Source organism: Nicotiana tabacum, chromosome 11, assembly GCF_000715075.1.
Source record: "Nicotiana tabacum cultivar K326 chromosome 11, ASM71507v2, whole genome shotgun sequence".
In the NCBI taxonomy this organism is placed as follows: domain Eukaryota; kingdom Viridiplantae; phylum Streptophyta; class Magnoliopsida; order Solanales; family Solanaceae; genus Nicotiana; species Nicotiana tabacum.
This window is the reverse complement of record NC_134090.1, coordinates 180,745,391-180,767,024: the sequence shown is the minus strand read 5'-3', so window position 1 is coordinate 180,767,024 and position 21,634 is coordinate 180,745,391. Positions and strand designations below refer to the sequence as shown.

Below are 21,634 nucleotides of genomic sequence, written 5' to 3'. Positions count from 1 at the left end.
TGCAATGCTAAAAATCTTAAAATTGAACCCAACAACAACCCAGTGAAATCCCCACAAGTGGGGTCTAGGGAGGGTAGTATGTACGGAGACCTTACCCCTACCTATGAAGATAGAGAGGCTATTTCCGAAAGAGCCTCGGCTCAAGAACGTTAAAAAAGAAAAAGAAAATGGAATGATACAGAAACAATAGCAACCACGAGGTAAACAAACAATAAAAGCAAATAATACAACGAGTAATGATAGAGATCCAGGGATACGAAACTACAAGAATAGTGCCAATCTTACTGCTAATACTGACACACTGTATAGAAATAAGGGACTAGGAATAGGAAAGTTAAAATTGAACCCATTAAAATTAAATTCTGGATCCGCCTCTGATTTCAGTCGTCTGTTTCCATTATTTCAGTGTAAACAGGGTTCCAAAATAAGCATCATCCCTTTTCAAGATATGGGAGAAGATGATCTAACATAAATATATAGAGACTAATTGTAAGAGGGGTGTCTACTTGGACAATCCAAATGTTGCATTGTCTACTCATCAACCGAACTACATTTCTCAACACAAATATAGGGCTTGAACCAAAGTTGTTCGTACTACTGAACTCGTAAGTTTGACTGTAGATTTCCCTGGCGCATTCTTCATGGGCCTGAAATTCTATGCATGTTTCATGTAACGCTCAGGGAAGTTGACTCTGGCATTTTTCCCGTACAATCTATAGGCGGCATCATCGTAAGCCACAGCAGCATCATGAGAATTGTCAAAAGTGCCAAGCCAGACGCGAGCACCACGCTTGGGATCGCGGATGTCAGCTGCCCATTTCCCCCAAGAACGCTGGCGGACACCTCTATAGATGCGCCTCGCATTTTGAGGTGCACTATTAGATAAGGTAGTGAGACTATCATCAAGTAACAAATTGCGGACTGAAGTTGGTGTGGAGATGAAATCGACACCTTTATAAGTGCAGCTAACATTTTCAGGTCCATCATTAAGTAAAGCGGTGAGTCTAGCATCATCATCAAATGACAAAAAATTCCAGTCAGGATGGGGTGAAGAAGTTGGTGTGGAAATGAAGTCGGAATTGGCGATGTTGAATAGTGAATTGGAATTGGAGTTTGATGAGAATACAACACCTGTTGAGGAATTGTTGAATGAATTATTTGGTGTTGAAACCATCTCAGCAATATCAGATTCAGATATTTCCCCTCTTCTTCCAACTTCTTCAGATTGTTTTTCTTTTGTTAGCACTGTTAGCACAGGTGCAGGTAAGTCTTCATTTTGGTTTTTGCTTTCTTGACCACAACTGTGACTTTCTCCATAAATAACTTCAAAAATTGGCGGCTCTGTGTCACTTCGCTTGACCATCTTAGTAGCAATACATTTAGACAAATGACGACGAGCACATCGATAATATTCTCTGCAGTGCCATAGAAAAATAATTGTTAGAAGTTAACCTGGAATTCAATGATCAATATGTGAAATTAACATGGATAGTGTATTACCTAAGTTGCTTTGACACGGCGGTTTAGGTGCCGCACACCTATCGACACGACACTGAGTATTGTGTGGGTATGGGATCCATACCGGATTTGGTCAAATAATTTTGGGTACTTTGACCATGACGGACGAAAAAATTCGAGACGATATACTATTTGATTCTCAAAATCAAAACCAAAACCAGGGTAAATTTGAGAAAATAAACATACTTTATCGAGGAAATCAATCTTTAACGTATCTAGAGCTTGAGAATAAAAAAGAAATTTACACTTTACAAGTTATACATAAGTATTCCACAAAATCTCTCATAATTTAGAGATATTTTGATATTTGTATTTTTTGAATTATTTTAGCTGGATCCCGGTACCTATATCCGTACTAGGATCCGTATCCCAGAAAATTAGAATTTACATTTTGAAGGATCCGATCTCTAGATCCGCACTCGTGTCGGACACCCACACCCGTGTCCGAGCAACTTAGTGTAGTACCATCCAACCCTTAAGCCAATTCATGTCAAAAAATGAAGGGGAACTTGGTATATACATGAAGACAGAGATGTCCAGATTCTGGTTGCTGCTGAGCAAGGAACATAGAGAAACAAATTCTCACCTGGGATATTTTGCTCCTAAAATATGTTTCTGTCCATATTTTCTCCAACTGTATCCATCCTCAGGTGGAACCTCTTCTCCGGATCGAGCATGTACGTACTCTGTCCTTCGCGAGATCATCTTCCTACAATGATTAATTGTCTCACAAAAATAAAAGTTCCTAACAAGAACCTCCATCAAATGAAAGAATACTCCAATTTCATTCATATAAAATCTTTCTTTAAATCATCACTTAACCATATTATATCAAGATTAGCTAGGTACTAAGAGCCTACAGGTCAGGGGTTCGAGCCGTGTTAGCAGCCACTAATGTTTGCATTAGGATAGGCTGTCTACATCACACCTTTGGGGCGAGACCCTTCCCCGGACCCTGCGAGAACACGGGATACCTTGTGCACCACGCTTCCCTTGCTAAGCTAGGTACCAAGAGAGCCAGATTGTGCAAAGCATTCAATTTACCACTAAGATCTAAAGCAATTCGCTACTCTTTGAATGTTCTAAAGATCTATAAGCTTAAATGTAGCACATATAACTTCCACTTGTGCTAAATTTTGTACTCTAACCAGTTACAATTGAGAGGGTGCAGTTGTGGATAGTAAAGGTTACTTCACCTTTAACAAGAGGTCTTAGTTTAGAGCACCGGAAATGGAATTCTCTTTGGAACTCTCTATAGTGGGCTTTCTACGGCACAAATCTAGATTAGTCGGGAAGTTGGTTCAGAACCAGATGATTAAACTAAGAAGAGGGGGACAAAGAGAGGGATGAGAATACCTCTTCCTGGAGTTAGAAGGACGGTCAAAACTCTTTCAGCTAGATTTCAGTGGCTCGAACCCGTGACCTATAGATCACACGGAGACAACTTTTGTCGGTACTCCAAGGCTCCCCTTCATGATTAAACTAAGAAGAGCGGGAAAAAAGAGAGGGATGAAAATACCTCTTCCTGGAGTTAGAAGGACGGTCAGAACTCTTTGTGCTACTATCAACCGGAAGATGAGGAGATTCCAGCTTAGCAGTTGATGAAGATGGTGCTGAATTGATAATCTGTTTGCCTTTGCTCATTACTGATAAAGCTGTGCCATTTAAGAGGGACAGTGCTTTATCATAAGAAGAAAGTATTTCCACAGATAAATACTGGCATACATCCTGTTTCATGGGATCAAAGTGCTTTTGCAGCTGACACATCAATTCCCTCCCCTTGGTTAGCTCAGTTATTACAACTTCTCTCTCCCAACAATTCTCCTCTCCCATTTTCCGCAAAATCTGAACGCTAAGCAAAGTCACGAAGCTAGCTGACTACGCTCCAGTAGAGCGCAAAACCAGAGATGATGGTTGAACTTAAACAAGGCTAAAAACATAGTCAACAGAAAAATTGCAGATCTGAATATGAATTTGAGCTTGATGAGGAAAGGTAATTTTGCTTTTTGCTAGTGAGAGAGAATAAAAAATGAATGAAAAGGGAAAATTCAAAGAAATGAATTGGAAGGTATACAAATTAGAGGAAATGAAGTGTGAAGACTTGCTTATTAGTCTTCATGCCCTTAACAAAGGTAATTGACAGAGTCAACGCACATTGCATTAGTTGACTATCAACACATTCTTTTACATTCAAGATAGGAACTCATAGTACCTACTACTTTTTTTGATGACCGAGAAATCCATCTAGGCCGATCGTTTGGACCAACCGCAGTCTTCGAAACTCGGTTGATAATGGGCCCGCCCCTCTACCCTTCTCGACTTAAATACCAGGATTTGCTTTGCATGGTATGGGGGCTTGAACCTGTGACCTAAGACACAAACCCACCACCCTTTGCCACTTGAGCTAGGCCCTGGGGGCCCTCATAGTACCTGCTACTTCCTTCGTTCTTTTTTTTTTTCCAAAGGGAAAATAGTCAAATTTTCTTGCGCAGAAAACAATTTGGTAGGGGTACTCTCCCAGATCCCACTTGTGAAATTTCACTGGATTTGTTGTAGTTGTATTATATTTATCCTCCATTTAAGATTTCGAATAAATTTGCCTTTGGCCTTTGGATAATATATATCAAACTAATTTCCTTTCAAATTAAAATTTTTAAACTACTATTACTTCAACATTCATCCATACTTGTACAAATCAAACTAATGATGTAAAATGAAATAGGAGAAATATTTTATTTCTATTTTTTTTTTTCCACTGAATGGAAACTCCATAACTGCCAACTCGAAATTGGAAATGAACCCTTGTCGAGACATCAAATCTGACCAAAGTTAACTTGACTGATTTATACGATTCAAGCATCAGGTTTTTCATTACAAGAATGATCACCATAAAAATATTTTCCCTATAAAAAAATGAAATTATTGATGCAGAAGACTACCCAAATTTCCAAGAATTTCCAATGCAAAGTGTAGTTCCACAGCAAATGGCACTGGCAACTGCTTCCTGCTGGAGCTTCTTTCTTCTTCAACAGTTTTGCACACTTGAGTGCAAATGTATCCTCACCCCCAATGGAAAACCAAAAAGAATTTCTAGTCATGTGACTGACCAGGTACAACAACAACATATCCAGTGTAGTCCCACAAGTGGGGTCAATGTGACTGACCAGGTAATATCCGCAAATTCCCAGAGTAAAACTCATGCAATTTCAGTAGTGAAAAGAGCCACGCACAACAGTGCACGTTTACAAAATTAGACAACACCCGGGATTTCACCAAAGAAAGAAATAATCGATCACCCCTTGCTATTGACAAAAGAGAACAATTTTAAGATCCTCACACTTCCAAAAAAAAAAAAGGAAGACCGATCTTATAGAAGAAAAGTACAAGTGAAATGAAACTGGAAACATAGAGCTGTTATTGATGTTACTAATGTAGATTCAGAAACTAATCCGCAACAGATGTACCAACAAAGTCTCTTTCTACTATTCAATTAAACAAATGGAAATGTAAGACTAGGCAACAATGCCAAGTGAAGATTAAAATACTACAAAATATCAAAAAAGTATTCCAGACCTTGACCAATTTCCCAAATTGAAATGCCTGCCCCCCATGAAAGAGCTTCCTCAAGCCGCACTGCAAGTGACATGAGCGACGGGTAGAATACAGCATGCTGGACTTGCTGATTGTCAGAATACAAGAAGAAATGCTCAGCACTGTCCTCCTCCCACTGAATTAAAGGCTTGTGTTCCTCCAACAAAGAGAGATATTCGTGTGATATGATAGGCCCCCCACCTAAACCTGTGCAGGTAATGATCCTTCGCAAATGGTGAACAGATACAAACAACTAAACAATCATTATGCTCTTTAAGGATTATTATTAGTGCCACTTCATGGAAACCCACATAGGATGAAATAATCACCCAATCGTATGGTTAAATTATTTTTGAAAATTCAAATATTAGAGACGTTTAATCACTAATACTTGAATCGACTTTAAAGTTGTGTTAGTTTGATAGTTAAATAGTAGTAAATAACTCTAATCCCATATGTATTAGGAGTAGGACATGTATTATATATAAATAGGGCTCATTGTATCATTGTCATAATTAATCAATAATATATCTTTTCGCCCGTGCATTCTCACATGGTATTAGAGTATTAGTGAGAAACCTATCGATGTGCATCATTCCAGCGACTTCCGGGAAGAAAGACCTTGTCGCCGTGCAATTTTTCGGTGGCCTAAGTGACTATTTGCTTCAAAGTCACTAATTATCAGTGTTGTGCGAAATCCAACACCACCAAAAGGTTCCCAAGAGATAGACGACCAAACCCCAGAAAAAAACCACCTGAAAACACTCACCCACGCGCCTGCTGGAGTTCTGCCGTCGCCGGCGCGTCTGTCCCACACGCCGACACATGAACAGTGTTCCGGCTGAATTTGAAAAAGTTCTTTTGAATAGTGTAATCGTCTTGCAATTCCGAGCCTACCCATCCAATTTAAACCTGATTCCGACAACTTATATTTTTCCGGTGTGAACATTGATTTCCGGCGAAACAGTGATTTTCAGAAAATTTTCTGTTTTTTTCCGGCGTGAACATTATAATGTCATCCTTATTAGAAGCCTTAGACACACAATCCGTTGGATCCAATGCATTGAATCCAATCCAGATGGTTTCCTTACCGGATTTAATTGAGTTCCTTCAGTACAAAGCACATAAACAGACATCTTCAAAATTAACCTCTATTGTTCCAACAAATAGTAGCATGACTTGTGTCTCCCAATCTTCACCTTCTGAGTCTTGGGTCATTGATTCAGGTGCATCTGATCATATTTCTGGTAGCAAATCTCTTTTCACTAGTATTTTATATTCTCAATCTTTTCCATCAGTCACAATGGCCAATGGGTCTCAAGTCATGGCAACTGCAATAGGTCAAGCAAGTCCACTTCATTCCTTACCTCTAGACTCAGTTCTTTATGTTCCTGGTAGTCCTTTTAATCTCATAGTCGTTGGTCGCTTAGCCAAATCACTTAAATATGTTGTTTTATTTCTTGATGACCTTGTTGTTATACAAGAACGCAGTACAGGGCGGATCATTGGTACCGGACGTGAATCAGATGGACTTTATTACCTTATCCTTGCAAAATCACATGGACTCGCATCTTGTCTTCCTCTAATAATTGGTCCCGTTACTGATTCTCCAGATTTATTACATAAACGGTTAGGACATCTCAGTTTGTCAAAACTTCAGAAAATGGTACCTGGCTTATCTCAATTGTCCACTCTAGAGTGTGAGTCATGTCAGCTCGGTAAGCATACCGGCTCCCATTTCCCTCGGCGTCTTGATAATCGAGCAAAGTCACTTTGTACTTTAGTCCATTCAGATGTTTGAGGTCCTAGTCGGGTCAGTTCTACTTTGGGATTCCACTACTTTGCCAGTTTCATTGATGATTATTCCAGGTGCACTTGGATATTTTTGATGAAAAATCGATCTGAGTTGTTTTCTATTTTCCAGACCTTCCACGCTGAAATTCAAAATCAATTTGGGGTTTCTATCCGCACATTTCGTAGTGATAATGCCCTAAAGTATTTGTCTTCCCCATTTTAGCAGTTTATGAACTCTCATGGGATTATTCATCAAACATCTTGTCCATACACATCCCAACAAAATGTGGTAGCTGAAAGAAAGAATAAACATCTTATTGAAACTGGTTGTACCCTACTCATACAATCCCATGTTCCGCTGCGTTTTTGGGGGATGCAGTTCTTACATCTTGTTATCTTATTAATCGTATGCCATCTTCAGCTATCCAAAATCAAGTTCCATTCTCTGTATTGTTTCCCCACTTACCTTTGTTCTCTCTTCCACCCCGTGTCTTTGGGAGTACGTGCTTTGTTCATGACCTTACTCCAGGAAAAGAAAAGTTAGCTCTTCGTGCTCTTAAGTGCATATTTCTGGGTTACTCGAGAACGCAAAAGGGATGCAGTTGTCTGCATTCTTCGGTATATAAAATCAGCTCCAGGCAAAGGCTTATTGTTTGAGGATCGAGGCCATGAGCAGATCGTTGGATACTCGGATGCTGATTGGGCAGGATCACCTTCTGATAGACGTTCTACGTCTGGATATTATGTCTTAGTAGGAGGAAATTTGGTGTCTTGGAAGAGCAAGAAACAGAATGTGGTTGCTCGGTCTAGTGCAGAAGCAGAATATCGAGCAATGGCTACGGCGACATGTGAGCTAATTTGGATCAAACAGTTGCTCAAGGAGTTGAAATTTGGTGAGATTAGTCAGATGGGACTTGTGTGTGATAATCAAGCTGCTCTTCATATTGCGTCAAATCCGTGTTTCATGAGAGAAATAAACACATCGAGATTAATTGTCATTTTGTTAGAGAAAAGATACTCTCGGAGGATATTGCTACAAAATTTGTGAAGTTGAATGATCAGCTTGCTGATATTTTCACCAAGTCCCTCACTAGTTCTCGTATTAGTTATATATGTAAAAAGCTCGGTACATATGATTTATATGCACCAGCTTAAGGGAGAGTGTTAGTTTGATATATATATATATATATGGCTCATTGTATCATTGTCAATATTAATCAATAATATTGTCTCCCGTGCATTCTCGCAGTTTCATTGCACTTGAATCATTAAAATTTATCCTTAAATATTCTGCTGATGTTACTCTCATAGGCCAAGGTAAATTGAAACTACATCCTTGCATTCACCCATAGCCAACTGAATATTTTAGTTGCATTTCCATCCAGCAAACTATATATCCCAAGATCTCAACGGAGATGAGTGATCAACTGGAATCATTTAAAATAAAATTTAGCAGTCCTTTACATGACATGAATATTAACTTGGTCTCTACATCTATAATTTCAGAAAGTTCCAATGTTCTTCGTCAAAACTTTACAGATTAGGGAAAGTTAGAATTCCCTTTAGCTATTTGTTGGTATGTTTCAGTAAACCTTGCACTTTTAGCATTTTCTATAAGGCAATCCTAGATATCATTAGAGGTTCTATTTCTTCTTTTTCCTCAGGGGGGAAGGGGTATTGTTACTACATATAGCACAGCAAGATAAATATATACATACCTTTTGACAGGACAAAATCATTGCCATAGAAGTTGAGCCCGACAAAGATCTTTTCAGCCAATCTCCTACCTTTGCAGCCAGCAGCGGCAAGAAGATGCAAGGTCGAGCGTATCCACTTCAGAGGTGCATTGGGACCTGGATTGTAAGGACTTGAATAGTCATACGTCATAAGAGAGAAACCATCTACAGCATCACTCAGAGCTTGTAAATCTTCTGGTCCAAAATCATGCTCCTGCAGCTTATCTGTACGTGGTGGACCTATCACATATACTAACTGTAGATTTGTCTTGCCATTCCTTTCTAAGTGCACAGAATGCATAGCTTCTCCAAGTTGTTTTATAAATTTTAATGCCTACACTCGCAACCCATCAAACAAGTTAAAAAAGACCATCAGCAATCTTGTAAACTCCTTTCTCTAAAAATCTTGTGAACTACTCCATATGGCAAAATTACACTCACCCATGCAGAGTTCCTTAAGTTAAAAAAAAAAAAAAAAAAAAAAAAATTATAAACTAAGGATCAAATCATCTTACCAAAAGGTCAAAAATGTAGATTTAAATGTCAAACTCCCCTGATTCTCTAAAATCTTTTAACATTATTTTCTGCATCCATACTGTAAATTGACTTATATGAACAAAGGAAACAACAACTTACACTCTTGGTTTAATGAAGAAAATAATCTGTGCCTTTAGAACCTCAATTTCATTGTAGCTGTGTTTCACATCCAATCTTACCGTCACAGTGCATGTAGCCGAACATTCCCGCCTACATCTTAGGCACAATCACCAAACAGAAACAGCAACCCGGGCCTTTAGACTTAAATGTTTTTCATCCTTTTTATTATTTCTTTACATAGAGGACCTTAAATGTTCTTCCAGAAGGATTCACCACATTCTCACAGGCCAATTAGTCAAAATAAAATGGATAAATGACTACAATTAACTGATTAAATAATTTTTATTTTTATTTTTGGGTGAATCTGACTATTGTATAATTGACAGCCACAACATAAAAAGTTATTGATAATAAGAGTAGAAATTTTATGACATAAAAAAGTTAGGAGACCATTAATTGTTTACAAGACTCATTATACACCAAAAGTAAGGTGGGCTCAGATAATGCCAATTCGGACCTCCTTGATGAATGATCATTTCAAGGTCTGATTAGAACAGCATTGTTCAAAGGGGCAATGCTCCTTGGCATATATTTGTAACCAGCATACCCACATAGCCATTTAACAAAACCAAAAGAAGAAAGAAACAGCTAACTATACCTATTTGAAGCACTATCAGTGGGCAACTTGAACCATTGTTGAGCTTAGATTTGCAAAGGAACTGATGGGCAGATATGTTTATTTGTAAGCGAGTGCTACTTAAATAATATAATAGTAATTATAGGGTCTGTTATATCTCCAAAAAAAATAGACGAAGTAAGGGAATTTCATTAAATGGCATCAACAAGATGCATAGCAAAAAATATATCTCCACAATTTTAGGGCTTTTGACATTTATTTCCCAATAATTAAGGGCCTTTGGCACTTAAATGACAATTAGAGGGGTTGCGTAGATTGAAAGAGTTGGGAAATGATGTTCCACCTTGTATTTATTAGTAGAGTGAATAGACATTTCTACATAGGTAATAAACTACTGATTTTACCGGAAACTACTATCAAGGTAGTGGTCTAACCTTAAATACTATGACACATAATGTTTGGCATTTACCTCAGTTGGGAAGGAAAAAATGATTCTCCCCAACAAAGATCTGAATGAAAATGCGAAGTCTTATACTGTTACATATGCACTGTTTACTGTGACATTCTCAATTCACTGATGAAACCATTTTGCAATTAATGGGAAAAACACTTGCTTTCTTTAAGAGCACAACTCAGTCAATTTTCCTTACAACTCTATCTAGTAAATAATATTTTTCACTTTCGCAGTCAACCAATGCCTCAATACCAAATAAGTTGGGCTCGGCAAGAGATACAACAAGAAGACTTCCCAAGGATGTCGCATCATAGTACTCTTGCACAAACATGTATAATTCTGGATGCAATCAAAAAAAGAAAATTGAAAAGTACAAGATAGGATCTTATAAAACTTAGGGGTCAATTGTTTTGCAGAAGTTAGAACCACACACCATCTTATAAGAACAACAAAGCGTGTTATAGTTCAGGCTCTACACAAATGGTCATCATTCCTAAGTGTATCACTGAAAGGAAAAAGCAAAGAACAAGAAGAAGAAGAAAGAAGGTAAGCACTTAACCATGTTTCTCTTATCTGAATCATGCAAGATGCCATAAGCTACCCATCTTGACCAGGATTCAAGCACAATACCATCATACTCCAGTTCCCTACATAAGATAAAAGGATTCCAAAGTGTGTGGATGAAGAAAATGTATAGACAGAAAAGATATAATAATTGCATTTCCAACCACTGAATGAAGGTTACTATTTGTAACAGTATAGGAAGTCAGCAATCATTATTGGTAGGATAAAGATATTAAATCAGTTACAATATCTCTAAGCAAAATTTAACCAAAATAAGTAGGTAATAGAATGAAAATCGCTAGCAAACACTCACAAGATACACATTTGGCAAAACTTATCTCTATAGTCCAAGCCGACGAACAAAACTATCTGATAGAGCATACACTTTCTACTTTATAATATTATGCATAAATTATTCAGTCACTATCTTTGTACACAGCACAGGTGGCAGCAAATAGCACCAATTTAACTTATAGTTGAGTACCCACACCATCCCCTTCCCCCCACCTTCATGGAAAAGTCAATAAAGATAAGAAAATTCAAGCAGACAGCTAAAACAGAGACTCACTTGCACTCCGTTATGATAAGGTTGATTGCTTTCTCCCTAAGCCTCTTCTTCTTAAGCAGGTCCACTGGAATTGCCTCCAAGACAACTCTAGGTAAAATCTATACATAGAGAACAGGAAGAAGACCATTAGATAAGTTGGTGACCCAACTTAAGGTAAAGATTAGACGATTAGTTAATTCTCAGCTGTTAGCAATTAGCATCATCTCTATAGGCTTCTCTATTCAGGGGACCTGTTAGGCAACGGCAAGCAATTCCAAGAAAAAAACTTTCTTGGGAGCAAGTGGTCGAACAAGTACTAGACAAACAGTACCAGATGCCTTCGACCCCCGAGCCAAACCCAACCTCCCCGGCTTATCAGAAATAAAATACAGTGGTAAAGGAACCAATTCTAAGCAGTAACCCAACACTTCACCCTAGACTCCTGATGAAATCATGTTCCCCCCTTTTGTTCACCTCACGGTGTTCCAGCTGTATGAGTGCCACAAATTACATATTATATCTGCAATAATATACATTTCAATGTGGTCGGTTACCATACCAGAGAATTTCCTTTCATTCGAATGTCTGAAATCCATCCTCTATCAGCATTATGTCTTCCATTCAGAACTAATTTACTTCCTTCACTGGCATCATAAAGTACAAGAAGTAATGATATTAAAACGTGGAAATGCTTATAATACAAACAGTTCTCTTATAGTCGTAAGATATTGAAGAGTATTCCTGATATTGGAGCCCCTCTAAATCAGTACCCATTCCTATACTTGATTAAATTTTGATTCATTACTTTCATTTATTTGATAGTAGCAAGGACCTGGTGGTTATAGAGAAAACAACAAAAAACAACTATATCTAACAGCTTAGTCGTTGTTCTCAAGAGAAGGATCAGGCTTTAAAATTAATCATCTCATGGACAACGTCACAGAGCCAATTGAATAGCATGAAAACACATAGTTTATGATAACTGCATTATGCTTCAATGTATCCCCAAGGTACTTTCACTATTCAGCAGTTAAGCTAATCATGAGTCCACTTACTTCTTCAGTTCATACCAAACAGGTGACAGATGTGTAATTTTAGAACTGAACTTCTTCGCCAGGTCATAGCCTTTTGAATTCCTGCACCATTGGTCATACCGTCATGAACTGTAGAAACAATTTCTTTTAATAGGTAGTTCCACATTGGCACATCTAAGAAATTTCTATTCAGCATTCTTTCATGCTAAAATGAACAGAAACAAGCTAGTAAAAGGTTCCCCCTTCCCAAAGTTTTAATTTTTCCACATTTATCCATCACTTGAATCCTCACCGATTGCAGAATTTTCCTGTCATGAAATAACCCCTTTGCTTAAAACAAAGAACAAACTACTAATATAACTCCTCCTCAACCCCAAAGTAGTTGGTTCGACTATAAGAGTCCTCTATATCCATTCCACCTATGAAGACTCTTCATAATTTAACTATTTTTCGAATAGTCATCAACCTACCGCAACCATCCCCCGGCTCTACAAACCTCAATAGACACATAATTTGAGTTCTACACTAAAAAAGGTTTCCTGTTTAAGTGCATGACATTATGAACATTACCCAGAGCAGGTCTTATAATCTAGTACTCCCTCCGTTCCAAAAAGGATGGAACTATTTCCTTACTGGTCTATTCCAAAAAAATAAAAAAGATGGCCCTTTTCTGAATTTGAAAATAGTTCAACTTGAACTTCCCGATTTACTCTTAATGACAAAGCTTTTATAGCCACACAAATTTTATGGCAAGTTTGCGACCACAAATTGCAAAAGTCTTCCTTTCTTTCTTAAATTTTGTATCAGTCAAACAAGTTCACACAAATTGAAACGGATGGAGTAGGGTTTAGTGTCTAAATCAGTTTGTATTCTCTTGTCCTTTCCAACCATCAACCACTCACAAAGATTAAGAAAAAGGTGGATTTCGACATATAAAACTTCATACTTTCTCTGTTCCTTATTAGTCCATTTAAAAAAGAATGACATATTTCTATACTTAGAAACATCTAACTATAAACTTCCCGATTTATTCACAAGTTTCAAGAGTCTCCTTTTTTTCTACTTACAACTCTAAAACGAGTAAAACTACGTCATATAAACTGAAGCAGTAACAATTAAACATTATTCAACATAGAGTTAAACAAATGCAAATACCATGGAGTAATGTAGGCCAGGACAGGATTCCTAAAATACCGCTGACTTATATTTTCTGAGACTTTAGAATTCTCCTGCAATTCTTAAAATTCACCAAAATAAATCAAAAATAAATATATAAACAAAAGATGTATTTTTTTACAAAAGAAATAGAAATTGGCGGAGTAGAAATGTACAGTGAGAATTTCACGGTAGGTTAAATCGGTTTTAACGAGGCCACGCTGGTGAACATACGGTCTGTTACTATCACCACCATCACGAACAGTAGTAGAGAAATAGTAATTTTGACGGTAAATAAGTACAAAAATTGCAACGAAGAGAATGCAGAAGGTGGTGAGCCAACGGTGCCGATTTGTGTGAGATTTTACTGAGCCGTGGGTCCGGTGGTTCTGGGATGAAGACTCGACTCTTTCGGACCGGTGGCTCGAGCTCGGACCTCCTTGTCTGCTTCGCTTCTTAGCCATTTGTGATCGACACTGACATAATTCGAACCGGAGCTGAAGGAGAGAGTTGATTAATAGAGTGGAAGTTAACAATTGCACATGAGTTTCTATTTTTACATTTTGGTCTAGTTACTTTTTGTAAATAAGTTATACTCCCCGTCCCAATTTATATGACATATGACTCCGTGAGTAAAATAGTTGTTTCTTGATCGTGATTTTTTTATATGTCTTTTAAATATTTTAATTTATATTTATTATAACTTGTACTATTACATTTAACATAATTTTTAAATATATAAATTTTATTTTTAAATAACTTTAAAATTCTATGTTCGAATTTACAATTAAAATGAGACAACAATAAGGGGCCATTTAGCTCGCATAGTTCAAAGGCAAATTTAATCATTTTCCTTTTTTAAAAAAAAATAATACGTAGCATATTTGGACCAACCTTATAGCGGCACAGGTATATTTAAAGGGGAAGTGCACAGTTAGCCACTAATTACAGATGTCTTTACTCTTTAGTCATTGTTTGAAATATATTTACTCTTTAGCCAGTGTTTAATAAATTTTTATCTGCCCGAATGAAAATACCCATGTGCTAGACATGAGTGTTGTATAAATATTAAGGACATATTGTCCTTAACTTCATGAATGTTGTGTAAATATTAAGGACAAAGTATCATGTCATGAATGTTAAGGTCATGGCGTATTAACTTCATATGTGCAGTGTAAATGTTAAGGACATAATATTCTTAACTTGTATTTGCATCTTCTGTTGTTAAACTTTAGGACCTCATGTCCTTAATTTTATATGTGCAGTGTAAATGTTAAGGACATAGTGTCCTTAACTTTATGAGTATTGTGTAAATATTAAGGACATGATGTCCTTAACTTCATGAATGTTGTGTAAATATTAAGTACAAAGTGTCTTGTCATGTCCTTAACTTCATTGTGTAGTGTAAATGTTAAGGACATGGCGTCCTTAACTTCATGTGTGCAATGTAAACGTTAAGGACACTGTCACACCTCCTTTTTGCGCGCCTACCCCGAATGATAAATGCGTGAGGGAGTTTTTCCATTTTAAGTGACAATATTAGAAATTGGATTATTTATTTAATTCAGAGTCGCCACTTGGGAAAGGTTTGGCTTTTGGTGTCCCAAGTCACCGGTTTATCTTGAATCCCAATTCGAGGAAAATATTCGACTTTCCAAATAAAGTCTGCGAACCAGAAATTCTAAGTGAGGAATTTTGTTGACCCGAGGGAAGGTGTTAGGCACCCCCGAATCCCGTGGTTCTAGCACGGTCGCTTAAATTGTTATAATGGCTAAATATCTGATTTTAATACATGTTATAACTTGTGCTTTTATCAACTTTAAACCGCTTTTATTATTATTATTTTTTAATAGAATTGCAACGTCGTGAAAATGCATCTCGAACCACGTCGCAATCAATACACCCGTGGTTGTTAATACATTCCGACTTCGTTGAGATTCGGATTTAGGTCACATAGATGCACACCCGAATTTAAGAATGTAAATTAATTAAAATCGCGCCTAAGAGTCTAACGTGTTGTTATCCTCGAGGAAGGCAGTGAAATTCACTAAACGGCCCATCCCAAATTCTAAGTATTTATTATGACCAATTATTGAGGGCCCCGCAATTTGCATTTTTTATTTGGCGAGGCTCGTCTCATTATCAAAAAGGATGACCTATAGTGGCTATGTTTTCTTTTTTTTCCGTTCGTCTCTATAATGAAAGAAAAAAAGTTCTAACTTATTTACATGCTCACGAGTTATTATAGTTGAGTTTCGAAAGTGAGTCATTAAATCTGAAAACGATACAATAAGAGCAATTGGTTAACAATTATGGGCCCAGGTCCGATGTATAAGGAGTAAAACTGGACCTGTGCCATCCTCATTTAGATGTTGGGCTTAACTAAATGACTCTACACATGTTCGAACTTTAAGAATCCGAAATGAAAGTGATGCCTAATGAAACCCATTTTTACGAATTCAGATGAACAAGTTGTTAACATGAAATAGTTTGAACTATTGAGTAATCGCCTAAGGCCTGATACGTATTTGGAACATGCTGTTTAATCGACTAAATTGAACTAGCAGAATGTTACAACTACACTGTCAGTCCATTTAAACAAAAAGCCTACGGGGAAGTAGTTTACGTCTTAAACTGCTATAGGATAAAGCCCATGTTATACATAAACAACAACCAACTGATTCTAGTTCATGCAACTAGCTAACATATATACAAATGAGATTCAATATGTAAACAGAGTTTACATAGGCAATGCATAGAATGTTTTAAATACAGACAATAAAAAAAGAAAGAAAAGACTACATTAAACTATAGCTTCAAATCTTTCCCATTTCTCGCATTTAATCACAGGAGCTTACAAGATGTACCAGTGTGTTCAGTTTGTGTACCTGGTATTTGGAAGAGCAAAGAAAGGAGATGAAGATCAGTGGAAGCAGCAGTAGATGTTCCGCAAATAACAATAGCCAACAGCAACAGTAACAACAAGGCAGAATAAACCCAAGTGAACAAACCAGAAATAACTCAATGAAACAGTACCCAATATCCAAACAACAGACTCAGGAGGCTTAGTTGAGATCCGGAAATACCAATGTTAATCACAGGCAGAAATAGGTGAATCCGAAACAACAATGGAATAACAGTTTCTGATTTTCCGACACTCAAAGAAAGAAACCTAAGTTTCAATAGAACAATAGCAGGTTAATGCTGATTTCAAACAGAAAAAGTGAAGAAAAGCAGAATTTTCAGCTTCAATGGAGCAAAAGAGATTTTCTTTTGTTTATTGTCTACCCAGGATTGAAGTCCAAAAATGAGCTCTCTTTACTAGTTCCAAAAAAATCCTCCTTTAGGTTCTAACTCCTTTTTGGTTCTCCCCCTCCTTCTGCCTATCAGTGACTCTGTATATATCTCCAAAAGATCCCTCATTCCAGCTCTTAAGAGCACTAAAATCAGAAAAATATCCTCCCCCCCCCCCCTTCTTTTGCCCACTATTGTATGTTTTTGTTCCCCACTACACATGTCCTATCCTGTTTTTAATTCAAAGATTATGGGCGACATTTATTTAATCACTCCCCAACAAAACCTCCCCCATACCAATATCTTTGGTTCCTAACTTTATTTGAACAAATGCATTAGATTAATGGTATATTGGTACTTCCTGACAGTCCACTCAAGTTAACCTTCTTTTTCCAAGTTTTGAAATCCCCAACTTACCCCTGAAACCCTTGAGATTCACTGTCCTAAACCAAACCCCTTAAGTGCTGGATACAAACTTTGATCAACGACCTACTCAAACCTACTCATTCACTAAACTGAACCCAACTAGTTACAACAGCTACAATCAATTCAAATAAGCTAGTAATTCAAAAATACTAAATCAGATGGCATTTTGAATGAAACCTAAGAGTTCAGGGCAACATATATTGAACTAGCTATAAATGGGGAAACAATCATATTTAAACTCAGTAAGACAAGATGGACTGAGAGCAACTTGACCAGCATATGCCCTAAACAGATTTGGAGTACAAAAGTAGGGAACAGCCAACAGAGTTTCAAAGGGGGGGGGGGGGTTGACTAATTCAGGATGAACAAACGAACCATAAGTTAGTCTCAATGAACTGAAAACGACCACAGGCTCAAATCTGAACTCAATATTACCTAGGAAAACATGTTACCACAACATTCAGAACACAAACGAAGCATGAGGGGTCACATCCAAGAATGAACTAAACATCAGACTAATTCTCATGTTACTCTATCATTCAAACATATCAGACTAATCGATAACACATTACAGCGTACAACAAATGACAATAAACAGAAAAATGATAATAAAATTGGATCCAATAAAAAGGCCTGACGGGGCACAATGGGATCAATCAAACGAGGCTAAATTATAACCATCTAAACAACAATTAGACGTAACACCAAGAACAAGAGAGGAGGAAAGGAGTACCTTAAACAAATACAAGACTAGACGAACCCAGGTTGAACACTTGACTCGACTCTTTTGAGGTCGAAGGGACCTTAATCGAGTGTTCTCGACTGAGAACACATCGACTAAGGTCCATTAGACACCCAAATTTCTCCCCTTCGGACTGGTTCCAGCTTTGGTTTTCCAGGGTTCTTGGTTTGATTTTAGGGTTCGAATGGTTCCAACCAGGTTTGAAAGGAAACCAGTGTGTCTTAGGTATAAGAGAGGTTAGGGGATGTCAGGGTGTGAGTTTAGGTTGGATTGGGGGTATGTCCGGGGCTTTGCTCGAACCTTCAAATGAAGATTCAAGAAGCTCGAAGATGATTCGATGCAAACGGATACTGGTGTTGGATTGGGGTGGTTAGATGATTTAAGGGTGTTAATTTGGGGGTCGTCGGGTGAACTAAGGTCTTTGACTGGTTTTCGATCTGATATTCGAGACATACTAGTGGGATTCGAGGACAATAGAAGGTATATTCAGAAAGAGGAGGGTGAGGGGGTTCTATGGTGTGAAGATGGGGTTGTTTGGACCACCGGAACCGCCGTGAGGCGATTTCCGGTGGGCGGTGCATGGTGGTTGAAGGCAAAGGGTTTGTTTGGTCTCCGAGATTTGGAGACGAAGGTAAAAGGGGGGTTCGATTTAGGGGGCGTGGGGGCAAGGTGTTAAGGTTATATACGGGGGGGGTGTCTTAATCCTGGCCGTTGGATCAAATCCGTCCAACGGCCTAGATCAGATCATTTAGGTCACGACGTCATTTAGTTTAAGCGTTGGGAATAGGTCAATCCGGGTACCAGTGGGTCGGGTATCTGGGGAAAGTCTGGAGCCGTTAGATGAAGTGAGATGAACGGCTCCGATCAAATACATCTAAACGACTTCGCTTGGAAAACCCAGGTCGTGGACTGGGTCGGTGTAACGAATTGGGCCTGATTTTCAAACGGATTTTTTGGCCCAAATCCGGTATTTTCCTCCCCTTTCATTCTTTTAATTTAAACAAAAATTCCTAATTAAATTAAAACCAAAATTAAACTACCCAAATATTAATTAACATTCAACAATAATTAACACACAAATTAGAACGTAAAAATAAAAATCACAGGATAACGACAATTAGAATAAAAATGCATATTTTATGATTTCCCCCTTAAAAACCAAAATTATGGTTTAATTGATTCCTACATGCACAATTAAATTCTAAGTATGCATGCGACCTATATTTTTGTATTTTTAAATAACTAAAAACAAGGTAAACATTTACGGAAAAAAGATAATTACCAAAATGTCACGCAAATTCTCAAAATTGTACACAGATGACATTTTGTTTTATTTTGATTTTTCTTTTGGAGTAATTTCCGCGAAACAAAAATCACGTGCTCACAGCTACCCCTCTTTGTCCGAAAACACGAAGGGTTTTCGTGCAAAGATAAAGTGAGCGGATATGGGCGATTGTTTGCCCGTCGGAATACTCCGTGTGAAGCGCACACACATTTTCTTTTGAAAGATTTGACCGAATCTTTGCTTCAAAGATTTCCTACATATCCTGGGCTAAACAAGAATCAGGTCAATGTAGTTCGGGAAGTTTTGGTAGCTGGGACTGCAGTGCTTGCTGTTGCTGCTGCCACTACTGTTTTACCGACCTCCTTATTACAACCAAAGAAAATTGAAACTGAACTAACTACTTATGCCTGTTAACCACTAGTTACAAGATTCCTATCTATAAGTCTTTCGCAACTTGATCTTGGGTCTTACCTGATTCTGCTTGTAGACTTCGATCCGAATCATGATGCTCGCAAGTTGTAGGCGCTTGTTTATTTCTTCAGTATTGAGTGAAACGAGATTGGCGGAGCTCGGGAATTTAATCAAATTTTGAGCAACCTGCACTTTGTTTGTTCCAATATTTGGGAACATCTTCTTTTTGTTCTTTTCTTCTTTTCTTTATTCTGGATTGAGACTTATCCCGTAGGCCATCTCGATCCATGCGCCTCGAGGTCAGACCTGCTGAGATAAACAAAACAAACGAACGAAATTTTCTGCCCCAGTTTTACTAGGAAAATTTCGTGAGTTAATTGCCATAAAAATCTACAAAATTGATGAGGGGATTGGAAACCTCAAGTCTAAAGGGCGCAACTAAGGGATCAGAGCCCTAATATTGGCCAAAAAGGAAAACTGCTCGACTCAGGGATTGGAGCCCTAATGTAGGCTAAAGAAAATTGCTCAACTTAAGGATTAGAGCCCTAATGTCGGCTAAAAGAAAATCGCTCAACTCAAGGATTGGAGCCCTAATGTCGGCTAAAAGCAAATTGCTCAACTCAGGGATTGGAGCCCTAATGTTGGCTAACAGGAAAAACCGCTCAACTCAGGGATTGGAGCCCTAATGCTGGCTAAAGAAAAAACGTTCAACTCAGGGATTGGAACCCTAATGCTGGCTAAAGAAAAGTTGCTCAACTCAGGGATTGGAGCCCTAATGTTGGCTAAAAGAAAAGACGCTCAACTCAGGGATTGGAGCCCTAATGTCGGCTAACAGGAAAAAACGCTCAACTTAGGGATTGGAGCCCTAATGTCGGCTAACAGGAAAAAAAACGCTCAACTCAGGGATTGGAGCCCTAATGTCGGCTAAAAGAAAAATCGCTCAACTCAGGGATTGGAGCCCTAATGTCGGCTAAAAGAAAAATCGCTCAACTCAGGGATTGGAGCCCTAATGTCGGCTAAAGAAAACTACTCAACTCAGGGATTGGAGCCCTAATGTTGGCTAAAGAAAAGTTGCTCAAGTCAGGGATTGGAGCCCTAATGTTGGCTAAAAGAAAAAATGTTCAACTCAGGGATTGGAGCCCTAATGTCGGCTAACAGGAAAAACGCTCAACTTAGGGATTGGAGCCCTAATGTCGGCTAACAGGAAAAAAAATGCTCAACTCAGGGATTGGAGCCCTAATGTCGGCTAAAGGAAAATTCTCTCAACTCAGGGATTGGAGCCCTAATGTCGGCTAACAGGAAATTGCTCAACTCAGGGGTTGGAGCCCTAATGTTGGCTAAAGAAAACTGCTCAACTCAGGGATTGGAGCCCTAATGTCGGCTAAAGAAAAACGCTCAACTCAGGGATTGGAGCCCTAATGTCGCCTAAAGGAAAATTGCTCAACTCAGGGATTGGAGCCCTAATGTCGGCTAAAGAAAACTGCTCAACTCAGGGGTTGGAGCCCTAATGTTGGCTAAAGAAAACTGCTCAACTCAGGGATTGGAGCCCTAATGTCGGCTAAAAGAAAAATCGCTCAACTCAGGGATTGGAGCCCTAATGTCGGCTAAAAGGAAATCGCTCAACTTAGGGTTGGAGGCCTAATGTTGGCTAAAGAAAACTGCTCAACTCAGGGATTGGAGCCCTAATGTCGGCTAAAGAAAAATCGCTCAACTCAGGGATTAAAGCCCTAATGTCGGCTAAAAGAAAAAACGCTCAACTTAGGGATTGGCGCCCTAATGCTGGCTAAATGGAAATCGCTCAACTCAGAGATTGAAGCCCTAATGTCGGCTAAAAGAAAAAACGCTCAAC

At 38.2% G+C, this 21,634-nt stretch overlaps 1 protein-coding gene across 2 annotated transcripts; it reads right to left on the bottom strand.

Annotated features, from left to right (window-relative positions):
- Positions 1–326: 326 nt before the first annotated feature.
- LOC107801636 (uncharacterized) lies at positions 327–14,156 on the bottom strand. 2 transcript variants are annotated; one of them, XM_075225821.1, is made up of 12 exons: positions 13,804–14,156; positions 13,628–13,701; positions 12,494–12,574; positions 11,998–12,082; positions 11,460–11,557; positions 10,887–10,974; positions 8,622–8,973; positions 5,092–5,316; positions 3,038–3,173; positions 2,105–2,227; positions 1,132–1,415; positions 327–1,004 (listed from the first exon to the last, which is right to left on the bottom strand). In XM_075225821.1, the coding sequence occupies exons 1-12, from the start codon at positions 14,089–14,091 to the stop codon at positions 667–669; spliced, it is 2,172 nt and encodes a 723-aa protein (XP_075081922.1). In that variant the 5' UTR covers positions 14,092–14,156; the 3' UTR covers positions 327–666. The 2 variants fall into 2 exon arrangements, with proteins under 2 accessions (XP_075081922.1, XP_016480474.2); XM_016624988.2 differs by having other exon boundaries at positions 327–1,415; positions 13,804–14,154.
- Positions 14,157–21,634: the final 7,478 nt, after the last annotated feature.

What these genes read in the sequence shown, in the direction of transcription:
- LOC107801636 (XM_016624988.2), bottom strand. Translation starts at nt 14,091, where the DNA reads ATGGCTAAGAAGCGAAGCAGACAAGGAGGTCCGAGCTCGAGCCACCGG. An exon ending in CTGGCCTACATTACTCCATG is followed by an intron (nt 12,575 to 13,627) that starts GTATTTGCATTT and finishes CCAATGGTGCAG; the next exon opens with GAATTCAAAAGGCTATGACC. An exon ending in CCTTCTAACTCCAGGAAGAG is followed by an intron (nt 2,228 to 3,037) that starts GTATTTTCATCC and finishes TAATCATTGTAG; the next exon opens with GAAGATGATCTCGCGAAGGA.